General features: G+C 39.3%; 1 protein-coding gene across 1 annotated transcript in view; it reads left to right on the top strand.

Annotated features, from left to right (window-relative positions):
• Positions 1 to 14086, top strand: part of trpn1 (transient receptor potential cation channel, subfamily N, member 1) — a 221600-nt gene that overhangs the window by 144733 nt on the left and 62781 nt on the right. The window contains exons 18-22 of the mRNA XM_043687825.1: positions 428 to 526; positions 5266 to 5472; positions 5981 to 6082; positions 9272 to 9370; positions 13879 to 14025. Coding sequence (XP_043543760.1) covers positions 428 to 526; positions 5266 to 5472; positions 5981 to 6082; positions 9272 to 9370; positions 13879 to 14025 — 654 coding nt within the window. The remainder of the gene's footprint in view (positions 1 to 427; positions 527 to 5265; positions 5473 to 5980; positions 6083 to 9271; positions 9371 to 13878; positions 14026 to 14086) is intronic.

Genomic DNA, 14086 nt, shown 5'->3' with positions numbered 1-14086 from the left:
TGTTCTCCTTCTACCCTTCCCCCCAGCCCCACCCCCCTCCCATTTATCTCTCCACCCTGGAGGCTCCCTGCCTTCATTCCTGATGAAGGGGTTTTGCCCGAAACATCGATTTTCCTGCTCCTTTTATGCTGCCTGACCTGCTGTGCTTTTCCAGCACCACTGTAGTCTAGACCACAATCTGCCTTGTTCAGTCAGTGAGATAATTTACTTCGCTAAAGGGAGGCAACCACTCCTCTCAGAGACAGAATCAAGGGAACGAGCTTACTACCTGTCCCTCCCTAACGTGAAATGTCAAAATTTCCACATGATTGAAAAGAATTGTGTTATTTAAATATGGAAATGAGGCAGGTCACCTTGCTTTGAGATATTTAGATTGAAGATGCATTTTTACAATGACTGTAATTGTTTATTTCACAAATGCATTTAGTCGAAACGGACTCCTCTCCACTTGGCAGCAGGGAACGGACAGCTCGATGTTTGCAACAGTTTGCTCAAGATGAAGGCTGATGTGAACGCTACTGATATTGTAAGTAACACCATTCAGTTAAGAATGTAAGAAATAGTAGCAGGGTGGACTATATGATTCCTTGAGCTTGCTCTGCCATTCACTGCAATCATGGCTGATCATCACTTCAACTCCACTTTCCCGACACTTCCCTGTAACAGAGAAAGATCAAAACTCTCACCCTGCAATATTTCCCCACAAGAAAACATCCAGATTGGATAAAAGTTCACAGCCCTCTTGAGCGAAGGAATTTCTCATCACAGTCTTAAATAAAGCACATGTTATGTATCCTTATTCCATACCCAGAAGAGATAACAGGTAAAACTGGTGAATGAGATCTATTGGTCCCACTTGTTTTGTGAGGTTCAGAATGGTGGACCAGTATGATGAATTGCAATTATTATTCGTGTCTTTACTGGGTTTTTTTTGCCTTTATTCATTCCTCAGCCAGATCTCTCAGTTTCAACAATGTCAAACCCCATCAGAATCTTTCAGTTAGATTAATTCTCATTCCTCTTAACTCTGGAGAGTAATTTACTGAATTTGCTCAGTCTGTTATCATACAATGGCTCTCATATCCCAATAGCTAACCTATAAAATGTTTGCAAGTACATTATTCCTTAAAAGTGGACACCAAAACTATGCATAGTATGTCAGATATCATCTCACCAAAACCCTGTACAATTGTAGCAATATTTCCATATTCTTTCACTTCAATAAGAAGTGTTTGCCATATGATTTCCTAACTTCTTTCTGTACCAGCAGGCTGAACTGCATACACTCAAGTCTGTCTGAGCATCAACATTTAGAATTTTCATTTCTTTTCTGTTCTCTCTGCCAAAGTGAACAACACCTACCCACTCCATCTACTCCACTGGAACTGTATTTGAAGGTGGGTGCCATGTAAACTCTTCATCATTCCCAAACTTTTAAGTGAATTACTCATTTCGACAGTGTAAGTAAGAATTTTTCTGCTACTAATATGGCCTTTAACTTCTGTTGTTAGCCACTGTTTAACCACTATTCCTGTGGGGCATTTATTCTTCAAGAAATGCACATTTGTTGCAAATATTAAATTATTCTGTTAAATATTTGCCGATGATTATTCACTGCAATATATTTACTGTGATTGCCCAGTCTCCCTTGGCCAGCCGTTTCTCCATAATTGCAAAGCTAGCTGAGATCACAGACCCATAGAATGGGGATTAAATTACAAACTCAATACCACGTTCTGTGATATCATAATCACTATTCCCTAGCTGCACATTTACTCAAAATTTCTAATTTACCATGTTTCAGTGCACAATGCTAAATCAGAAATAGCTTGTTCTGTAGTTAGTTCTTTGACGTAATGATCTGGAAAACTATCTTCAAACACATTCCATGACCTTTACACTATTACTGTAAGTTTAGATTTACCCAGCTGCTTAAAAATTGAAGGCCCCATTAAATCTGTATTGCCTTTGTTACATGCATCTTGAATCTCCTGATCTATATTTTGTTAGGGGGCCAATAAAATATTTCCACTCGGGTTGTCTGCTTGCTGTTGTTTCCTAGCTCCAGTAATTCTTCTTGACTTTCTATGCTGTAATCCTTTCCTGGTACTGCCTTTATTTCATACTTTATTTAAAGGAATTGTTCCCTTATTTAAAATCCCCTCACAGAATGCTGATGTGCTGGCTGGTAAAGCATTGATTGCCACTCTCCCAACCTTTTTTCCATTTTGCCCATGATTCCAGAATCTCAAATCTGCTGGAGTACTTTGTTTCCACCCTCGGTCACTCTACAACCTCATCTTACTTTGGTTATTAGATAACAACCCATTTATTTCTACAGTGCTAATAATGCAGCTATTTTGGTGTGGTAACAGTAACAAGGGGTGGAGTTTCCCCAGCCTCTGAACGAGGTGAGTAACGGTGAGTCAGCAGTGAAAAAATGGCAAGATTGGGAAATCAGAAATACTCGATGTCAAAAGGTTAAAAAAGTACAATTGTGCACATGGATAGGCTATAGGATTAGATTAGATTCCTTACAGTGTGGAAACAGGCCCTTCGGCCCAACCAGTCCACACCGGCCCTCCAAAGAGTAACCCAACCAGAACCATTTCCCTCTTAACACTAACACTAGTGGGCAATTTAGCATTGCCAATTCACCTGACCTGCACATCTTTGGACTGTGGGAGGAAATCCACGCAGACACTGGGAGAATGTGCAAACTCCACACAGACAGTCACCTGAGACTGGAATCAAACCTGGGACCCTGGTGATGTGAGGCAGCAGTGCTAACCACTGAGCCACCGTGGATTATAGGAGTAAATCATTGAGTATCACAAGCAGGTTTTACTTTTCTTCAGGTGCCTAAGCTTTGGATTTCCTTGCCTAACACTCTTTACCTCACTTTAATTTGCTCCTTAAAGGCATCCTCTTTGACCAAATTTTTCCTCATCTACCCTCATGTTTTTGTGTGTGGCACCGCATCTAATTTTGCTTTATAATATTCCTGTGAACGACCTTAGAATGTTAACGTCCATATAAATAGAAATTATTTCTGTTGTTCTATTTGATCATATGTGGCTCAACTCAGTGCACCCACCTTTGTAATTCTTGATATTCTCAACAATAAGCAACCAAACCAAAGTTAGTCTTGAAAATTTCAATCGACAAGCATCTGCTATCAGTTAAGAGAGTGAGTTCCAGATTCTCTCCACCAGTTGGTGTGAAAAGATGCTCTTACGTTTCCTTCCGAATCTAATACCATCGATTAGAAGAGAATGGAGGATGATAGTTTAATCAGAATGAAAATTTCTCCAACCCTGCTTCTGAATTCTCGTATTAAGTTAAAGATCTGGTTTCATTGCTGCTCAACCTACTAAACTCAAAATGAATACAAACCAGGTTTATTTAGTCTTTCCATGTAAGTTAGTCTTTAAACTCTGGTATTATTTTGATAAATCTATATTGTATTCCCTCCAACACTAATTATACTTTCCTGGCATTTAGCGCCGAAGCATGAATGCAATCTCAAACATTATTTCCTTACTTTTGAATTCCAGTCCTACTGGAAATAAGGGACAATATTCCATTAGCCTTTCTGATTACCTTTTCTAACCTGTGGACTAGTTTTTAATGCTTTATCTACATGGGCATCTAAATTCATTTGGCCCTCCATAACTTCGACGCTCCAATCCGTAAGTAAACATTCTCATTTGTTTTTCTCCGATCCAGAGTTGACAACCTCACACTTCCCCCCATTGAATTCTGACTTATCTCTTCTTTGCAAAACAGCATAACCTAATTTGAGTAGTTTGTCCTTAACTGGCTCTGAAACATGTGACATTTCGGAATGCAGTGCAAGAAGGAAGACAATCACCTTTTTTTAAATTCCCTGATGTATAAGACAGCTGCAATTAAATGATTCACACGATGATATTCAGATGAAACCAAAAGGAACTATCTGCCATGTGCTGATGGATGCATTGTTCCAAAAAGTTTGTATAACTGTGTTCTTTCCTGTATTCTGACCCTTGGTTCATGAGTCCTACAAGGTATACAGGAACATAGAAAACAGGTGTAGGCCATTCGGTCCCTCAAGCCTGCTCCACCATTTAATATGATCGTGACTAATCATCCAGCTCAGTTCCCTTTTCCCACTTTCTCCCCTTGCCATTGTGTTCCCTTTATTTGTAAGAACCATATCTATAAACACCTAACTATAACTAACAGAAATTTCTCTTTAGAAATCTATGTTGACTCTGTCTGATCCTAACACGGCTTTCTAAGTGGTCTGCTATTAAATATTTTACAGTACTGTAAAGAACTATGTTCTGACCTTACCATTAAAATCCTTCTCCATACTGCAGGAGTGGATCTGCTCAAAGGCGTCAGGACTCAAATAAGTATTTTAGACACAGTCAGTTTTGATCTCTTCTCTCTCCTTTAACAATATTGTTATATGATCTCTATTGATTATTGGTGTCTAACAGATGAGGGATTGTAAATGGGAGCTGCTTGTGTTTCTGTAAAAAAGTGCTAGTATGAATTGAAGCACCGAGCCTAAACAAAGGTTCAGCTTAACAAATGATTTTATCTGATAAACCTGAGGGAATGTTGCCACGTAAATAATAAACCAGGCATGATGGATTTTAATAAACTGTTTATCAGCATATAATTAAATCCTAAAGCTGGAACAGGCAGTCCTGAATCATTAAGTGCAGTGCAACAATTTCTGCATATTTTTAACTGTTCATTTAGGGTGACCAATGACAAGAGTGAATAAAGAAACACTTCAGAAATACATCTGCATCTGCAGCTGTGTCACAGATAATGTGGATGTTGTTGAAGCTTTTCATCTTGCATTTATCAGGATCAAATCACAAGAATACCAAATTTCTAAAGAGAAATTTGGCATTCTTGCATCTGTCCTGATGAGTGCAAATTGTAAAGCTTTGATAGGATGTCTCTTTTACAACACTTTCATGACTATTTGGATATCTGTCTGTGCTTTTCTCCCTCAGACATGTACCTAGTTTTTCTTTAACCGTATCGCTGATAAATGTCCCAACTGTTCCAAATTCCAACCACACTCTAGGTAAATGCTGAATGATATTTTCCCATTTTACCATTTCCCCAATGGTCATCCCATGGCCAACTGGAGTGTGATTGCTGTCTTAGGTTGACACTAGCTCAAAACACGCTTTCCCAAGAGACTGCACCAATGATGATCTCTAATCATTGTCCTCTGCTGTTTCCCATCTTTGACAGCATGGACAAACACCACTCCACCTCGCTGCAGAAAATGACCATTCTGAGGTTGTGAAACTCTTCCTCAAACAGAAACCGGAACTGGTGACTTCTGCAAACATAGAAGGCTCTACCTGTGCACACATTGCCGCATCAAAGGGAAGTGTCGCCGTGATAAAAGAGCTGCTAAAATTCAACAAAGCTGGAGTCACTACCGCACGGAACAAGGTGAATCCTGTGGTCTTCAAATTCTGGGGAAATTAAACAAAAATAAATAGATAAGTGAACAATAAATGACTACATGGGAAATTTCTGAACACTATAGGGCCTGGATATTCTGGTACTGGGTATTCTGATGGCTAGAAAGTGGTTGGAGCAATGTTGACTTTGTAGACCTTTACAGTATCCAATTTCAAAATTGGAAGGATTGTGGACTCTGGGAAGAATGGTGTTGAACTTTGAAGTATACAAGGTGTGTTGGCCTGTGTGCCTAACTCACCAGTTTTGCCATTTATCTCTCTGGGCCCAATGTGTTTTTGGCTGTATAGCAAGGACTTGATTCTAATTCTGGTTGAGAAAAGTCAAAAATATTACAGGTCCAACACAAGCTTTCCTCAACTCACAAGCATCAAAATAAACAATTTGATTTACTAAAACAAAACAAAAATGTTTTGTAACTGATGCAGAGGAAGGCCTACTTGCCTGGTTGTGAATGTTGTGACTTTGTAATTTTCAGACAAAAGAATCCACTCCACTCCATCTCGCTGCTGCTGGAGGTCATGCTGAGGTTGTTAAGGTATTGTTGGAGGCTGGTGCATCTGCCACTGATGAGAATGCAGTGAGTATAGATCCAGTGGAGCTCTCTAAAATTATGTTGGGGTGGACAAACCCTTGCACTTGTGGAACTTTTAAAACTGGTGGGAGGGGGAGGTATTAGTGCAAAGGAAGTAATTACTAAAATCCAATAAGGAATTCAGGAGAAACTCTTGAGAGAATACAAAATGTGTGGTAATTCAGATGAGAAAAAATCAAGATGTTTCTGGGAACTTTGAGAGCGAAATGAAAATAAAGCCATCTGTCATTAGATTTTGGTGTGCAAATGGGACATGACCACCAGTGAAGATCAAGTGAGTTCAATGATCTGTTGATCTGCTGGGTAATCAATATGATTCTATTTAACTGAGCTACATCTCAATGCCCACAATTGTTTTGATTCTTTCTTCATGTATCATCCATTCCTTGCATGGACAAACAGGTTCTGTAACATATTAGCCATTGTGGGCGTTGGCAAAGTGGCCAAGGGCAATCTCATCTTCAGAGGCGGCACTGCAATGTGTCCCCAACCCTAACACATCACTCATCCTGCTCAATGTCTTCATACGAACCCAATGGAAGCAGCAAAGTTCTGTGTGACACTTAGATACAATCCAGGTTCCATTTTCATGAAGCCAGCAAAGGAAGTGCTCTTAATGGTGGCAGTGCGAACTTTGTTTTATCTATTCATTCATGCGTCATGGGTGCCACCTTGCTTGACCAGCATTTATTGTCCATTCCTGAAGCTTCCATTGCCTCAAGTACGTCCAGCCATTCCACTGTCTCTGAGCCTCCATCCTTGATGCCTGTACCACAGATTTCCCATATATCTTTCATAAATGTAACTATATATAAGGAACACTTCACAGGTATATGTGAACAGCAGTAGGACATTCAGCCCCTCATTCTGCCCCATCATACTGATCAATATCTTATTTAATCCACCTTGGTTCCCCTTTCCCTTAATCCCCTCACCTAACAAAATCTATTGATCGAATTTTCAATTGTCCTAACCTCAAGAACCTTCCTGATATAGAGTTTTTCAGATCCCCACTAACAAGAAGAATTTTAAACTAAGTCTTCTTAATCTGGACTCCGTCCACCAGAGAAAATAGTTTTTTGTTTGTTTTGGAGATGTGAGCATTGCTGGTTGAGCCAACATTTATTGCTTATCCTTATTTCCCTGGATCAGATGGTGATGAACTGCCTTCTTGAAACACTATTGTTCTTGGGCGGTAGGTGCATTCACAATGCTGTTTGTGGGGTGGGGGGAGTTGCAGGATTTTAACCAGTGATAAGGAAGCTATGGCATTACATTTCCAAAGCAAGATCAAGTGAGTTCAATGATCTGTTGATCTGCTGGGAAATGAACTTGCAGCCAGTGATGTCCTACGCATGGCTGCTTTTATTTTTCTAAGTGGTAGAGGTTGCAGGATTTTTAGAAACTCTCACAGGAGCCATGATAAGTTATTGTAATATAAAATAGTTTATCCTATTCTGCTCTAAATTATTTAATCATCTTAAACATATCAATTATGGCACGCCTTAATCTTCATCTATACTCAAGGATATATAAGTGTAATGATTTGCCCTTATAATTTAGTCCATTTAGGTCCTGCATCATCCTGTGCTGTTCCTTTCAGATTACAATATATAAAATAGCCTTGTGTAACAGATAACCCCCTATTGTTTGGCACAAAAATTTATATGTAGGCCTCGGCACATTGTGCAAGTCAACCCCTATTTTTCAGTTAACAAAACTATATTAACATAAAGTCTCAGCTTCAGATTTTCAATTCAGGAAAACATGTTTAGGGTTTATCAATATTTTCATTTTGAATGCATGAGGCCAACTCAAGAAATATCAGTAAAAGGGGCAGCAAACATTTATGCTGGACAAGAGGAGAATGGTGACTGATTGACAAGCTGACTATGGTTGATAAAGGTGTTATGCAATAGTTACTGATGATCGACAGGCTTTGTTTAGATTTTGAACCAGGCAAGTGAAATGACTATGCAAATTTTGCAGAGTTGAAAGAAGTTCTTGGTGTCAACAAACAACAGATCCCTGTGAATCAATATATGTAATTTCCAGTACACATGTATGCCGTACCTCGAGCACAACTGACAATTTTAAATTGAATGTCAGTGTAATTCTTTGCAGAGTCAGAATTATTCAGCAAATGTTTTCCATTTGCAGAATTGTGTCTAATGTTGGGTATGACATACTAATTTTGTATGCATGGACTGACTGGGTGCAGTCAGTACTTGCTCATTGCAAACAGCCACAGGGAGAAGCTGTTTGATATTCGTCTTCTAGTCTTTTGGGCATATGGCTACATACCTGGCATCACAATGGCACAGAAATTCATATTATTCAATTGTGTAATAGGAAGAACTTCAAACTCAGAATACCCTGTAAGGGTACAGTATCTCAAATTTTTTAAGCTAGTTGTTCAAGGGGTGGCAACTACTGCTGCTAGTTGGGGCAGCGCAGTGACTCAGTGATTAGCACTGCTGCCTCACAGCGCCAGCGACCCAGGTTCGATTCCAGCCTTGGGTGACTGTGGAGTTTGCACATTCTCCCCTTGTCTGCGAGGGTTTCCTCCCACAATCCAAAGATGTGCAGGTCAGGTGAATTGGTCATGCTAAGTTGCCCATAGTATTCAGGGAGGTGTAGGTTAGATGCATTCGGCAAATATAGGGTACGGGAATGGGGCTGGGTGGGTTACTCTTTGGGGAGTAGGTGTGGACTTGTTGGGCCAAAGGCCCTGTTTCCACACTGTAGGGATTCTGATTCTGATTCTAAGTTCACAATGCTGCAGGATGTTGCTCTTCTGTCAAAAAGATACTGTGCGAACTCGAACTTGATAGAATTAATAACTTTCTCTAGTAATTAATTGCCATCTTTAGGGGGCCCATATCGTGAATCCCTCCCCATTTCATTCCCATGCTTTAGGTACGGTATCAGTTTGTTCCAAGCCAGGTCTCCCACCTCTGTTGATGACACCTATCTAAAGAATACCACAGCCCAATGAGTGTATCAACCAATTAGCTCTGTGCTTCAATTCACTGTCATTAATCTGAGTAAGATAATGGATCTCGTTTCTGAATATGCTTGAGTAGGTTTCTTGCTTGTTGTACTTGGGAATGATTATTCTTCCTGAATACAATTGTTTTCATTGATTAATTAATTTTTATTTTTATTTATCAGGAGGGAATGAATACAATTCATTTAGCTGCTAAGAATGGGCACATTAATGTCCTGGAAGCCCTGAAAGGCACTGTATCCTTTAAAATAACCAGCACAAAGGTTAGAGACACAGCCTGACCCTTTATGTTCTCTTTTCGTGTTGATGTACCTTAGCTTTAGCATTGATTTGGTTATCATTTGAAACCTGGGTAGAACCAAACTAAACAAATGTCTTGCAAAAGCTCTTCTAATTGTTCTAGTTGTTACAGTGAGTGCCAAAGCCATTCATCTTACCCCTGATAATTACCTATTTATTGTCACATAATAAATTCATAATTGTTTCAATTGTTTATTTTTCGATAATAATTATTTGAAAGTCTCGTTTGACCTTTTTCATCACATTTTCACGCAGTGTATTCCAGATTCCAATCATTCAATGTATGAAAATGTTTTCCCTCATGTTGCTAATACATCTTTTGCTGATTAACTTAAATTTGTGGCCTCTTTTATTTAATTTATCCTCTTTTTATGTTTCAGTTATGTTGACATCACAGTCAATTATTAGTATTTTGCCAAAATCCACAAATGTGGTTAACAGTAGCTGAACCAGCCATGACCCACTGATCTGGTTTTTCATCATATGATAGATCCTTCCATTAAAGGGAACATTTCTCTCTCTGCTCTTTGAAAATCCATCATGATTTTGAATACCTCAATCAAATTTCCTCTCCAAGGAAAACAGTTCCAAATCCTTCACCCTATAGATCTTACTGAAATTCCTCTTTCATGGAACCAATCTCATGAGTCTTTTCTGCACAGTCTGTAATACCTCCACATCTTTCCCTGAAATGTAGTGCCCAAACTGGACACAGTAGCCCAGTTGAGGCTGAACCAATGTTTTATACATTGGGTTTAACTTAACTCTGTTACTATACACTAACTCTCACTGATAAAACTTTATTAATCAGCCTCTCAATCTGTCTTGCTTCCTTCAGTGTTTTATATACATACAGGTTCCATTGCACCTGCAACCCCTTTAGCTTTTATTTTATGTCCTTTCTGCACTTTTCCTACCAAAATTGAATGCATTCACACTTCTCTGCATTAATATTCCACTGTCCATTCCACTGTCGAGAATAGAAGAGTAACTTATTGTCACTTTATAAAAAAATACAGTGGAAAGCTTTTTAAGTTACTGACGTTCGACACTTTTCTGTTAAAAGTTTACAATACATTCAAGCTACGTAACATTCTCACATTTGAAATTGTGCCTTCCAGAGCAAGACCTCGGTCATTCCATCAGGAAGAATAGGGTGCCTCACACCAATACTCAGGAATGCCACTATAAACCATCATCCAGTCTGAAATACAATCAGACACACTGAGATTTGTTTCTTGTCACTCAGCCAATCTTATATCTGTGTTGCAACAGTGCCTTTTGTTCCATAGAACTTTGCTCATACATCATTGGCAAAGAGGAGATTTATCATTAGTAAATGTTTAACAAATTTGAAGCTTTGCAATTCCCAACCACTTTCTGATTGGGTAAATCAGATAAAGTTGGTGGTTGCACATCAGAATTTTCGAACACTAAATTTCCACACACTTTGCAAACTTGTCTCAAGAGATATAGAGTTTCATTTCAAAGTTCTCTTCTTCCCAACTATATAAAGTGTACAAATCCCAACTGTCTGCCTGTGTAGAATGCTTAATCAGTATTGTGGCAGTTCATAATAGGGATCCAGCATTACAATGAAAGGGCAGGTCCTTGGAAGTTAATTTATGCAATACAGCAATTTACAAGTAAAGAGGACATGAATGTGGACTGTTCCTTTATTTTGAGGCCATAAAGGTAAAATACACTTGATGTGCATTCCTGGATGATTGAGTTAACGTGACAAGAAAGACATCTGTGTTGTTGCATTAAGGGTTTGCAATCTAGACTCTTTCTGTCTCTGTGTATATCAATCATGACTCAGTTGGTAACTCACCTGCCTCTGGGTTAGATGGTTAGGCTTTCATGTCCTACTCCAGGATCCAAATCAAGTTTCATCCTCAGCATTTCCCTATTACAGATAACGTTTTTTGGATGAGACCTTGAACCAAGTTCCTGCCTGCCTCTCTAGTGGATTTGAAATATCTCATGGGCATTTTTTGCAGGAAAAATAAAGGCATTATCCCCTGTTTATAGGCCAGCATTTCCCCCTCAGTCAATGACAGTTAATTGGACACAATCGCACTACTGTTTATGGAAGTTTGCTACTTGCCAATTAGCTGCTGTTTTTCCTCCGTGGATATATCAAAAATAGATTGTTCGGAAGTACTTTTAAATTACTGATGATCGTGAAGTGTACTATATTAATAAATGCAAATATATTTTCTTTCTCATTGGCCTCTTCAGAAGGCATTTCCACTGGGTACAAAGCTGTATTTTGTCTGGAGCTGAGTTAAAAAAGGAGCAAAAGTCCTGACTCAAACCTCAAAGACGAAAATAGCTTGGCATAGAAAGAGATGCAGCCTTCAGTAACAGCCCACAAAGTGGTTTCTTCAGTCAAAGTGGCTTCCTCAGTATGCAGCTCAGGAATGCCTTCGAGCAGGTCCTTCTATCACTAATGTAGTGGCCACTTTTGGGTAAGTTCAAAAGTACAGAGAAGTGAGCAGATGGGTAGCTACTGCCTTTTGACCCAATTCAAATTTGGTTTGGTGGGCTTTTGTAAGGCCTTAAAGGGAGCTTAAAGTTCATTGAGAAGTATTATCAATAGCCATAGACGAGGTGCCAGAAGTCTGGAGGTTGGCTAATGTGGTGTCATTACTTAAGAACGATAGTAAGGAGAAGTGAGGGAACTATAGGCCCATGGGTCTGACATCAGTGATGGGTAAACTGTTGGAGGGGATTCTGAGAGATAGGATTTACATGCTTTTGGAAAGGCAAGGGATCGTGAGCATGACTTCGTGCGTGGAAAATCATGTCTCACTAATTTGATTGAGTTTTTCGAAGAAGTCACTAGGAAATTTTATGAAAGCACGTTCCATATGAACATCAGCAAGGCATTCAACAAGGTTCCACATGATAGCCTGGTTAGCCAACTGAGATCACATGGAGTCCAGGGGGAGCTAACAAATTGGATACAGAACCGGCTCAAAGGTAGAAGACTGAGGTTGGGTTGGAGGGTTGTTGTTTCAGATTGGAAGACTGTGACCAGTGAGGTGCCACAAGAATCAGTTTTGGCTTTATGATTTTCATCATTTATATAAATGATTTGCACATAAATATAGAAAGTATGGTTAATATGTTTGCCGATGACACCAAAATTGGTGGTGTAAAGGACAGTGATGAAGGTTATCTCAGAATACGATGAGACCTTGATCAGATAGGCTGATGGGCCATGGAGTGACAGATCACTTTAATTTAGATAAATGTGAGGTGTTGCATTTTGGTAAAAGCAAATCAGGGCATTATACACTTAATGTAGGGCCCTGGGGATTGTTGCAGAAAAAAGAGATTGAGGGTGCAGGTATATAGTTCCTTGAAAATTGAATCACAGGTAGATAGGGTAGTGAAGAAAGTGTTTGGAATGCTTCCCTTCATTGGTCATAACATTAATTATGAGAGTTGGGATGTCAAGTTCCAGCTGTATTGGACATTGGTGAGACCACTTTAAGAATACTGTGTGCAATTCTAGTTTCTCTTCTATAGGAAAGATGTTGTTAAACTCAAAAGGGTTCAGAAAAGATTTACAAGCATGTTGTCTGGATTGGAGGCTGAGAAGTGACCTTATAAAGGTTTATAAAATCATAAGGGGCATAAATAGGATAAATAGACAAAGTCTTTTCCCTGGGGTGGGGGAGTCCAGAACTAGAGGGCATAGGTTTAAGGTGAAAGTTTTAAAAAGGACCTGAGAGTCAACATTTTCATGCAGTGTGGTGCATGTATGGAATGAGCTGCCAGAGGAAGTGGTGGAGGCTGGTACAATTACAACATTTAAAAGGCATCTGGATGGGTATATGAATAGGAAGGATGTAGAGGTATATGGGCAAATTGCTGATAAATGGGACTCAATCAGCTGAGGATATCTGGTTGGTGCAGACTAGTAGGACCAAAGGGTCTGTTTCTATGACTCAATGATTCTGTAATTCAAAATTCAAGTGGAGTTTGGCAGATTTGATGCAGGAGCCTTTAAGAACACTTTTAACTCTGCCAATTTTCCCAAAACAGGAATGATTTGAAGGAGAATAGAGTTATATTTGTTTACCACCAGCCTCCTAGCCATTTAATGTGTGACAAACTATCTGCAATCTACAGGAGTGCATTTACACCGTATTCAATATGGAAATCCAATCATGTGGAAGCAGAATTAAAAGGATTGTATTCTTACCTTGAATGTAAAAGTCCAATATATCTTCAGAAGCAACATTAAATCTTTTTATATTTGCCCACAAACGTCTGAAAGTCCTGTAAGTAATTTGCCAGTGATTTCATCATTCAATGGCTTCATCATCTTGAGGTTTATCTCATTTTAGATCATTTTGTCAGGTGTAGCAGTTTAGTGCACTCACATACATGAGATGGCACTCCCTGAAACTCAAGTGCCTCTTTATCTAATCAAATTCATTTTCCTTCTTTGAAGACTGGATTCACTGCTCTTCATGTGGCTGCACATTTTGGCCAGATGGATTTTGTGCGGGAGATTCTAACCAAGGTACCAGCAACCATACGCAGTGAGACTCCAAAGTCCACCAGTGAGGGACAACTGATGAAGGAGCCGACAACCGAGGTATAAGAGTTGACATCCTTCTCACATTGGCAAGAGTTAACAGATATGAACAATAAAAAAA

The sequence above is a fragment of the Chiloscyllium plagiosum genome, chromosome 4 (assembly GCF_004010195.1).
Source record: "Chiloscyllium plagiosum isolate BGI_BamShark_2017 chromosome 4, ASM401019v2, whole genome shotgun sequence".
NCBI lineage: Eukaryota > Metazoa > Chordata > Chondrichthyes > Orectolobiformes > Hemiscylliidae > Chiloscyllium > Chiloscyllium plagiosum.
The sequence above is the reverse complement of the archived record's forward strand: the minus strand, read 5'-3'. Positions and strand labels throughout refer to the sequence as shown.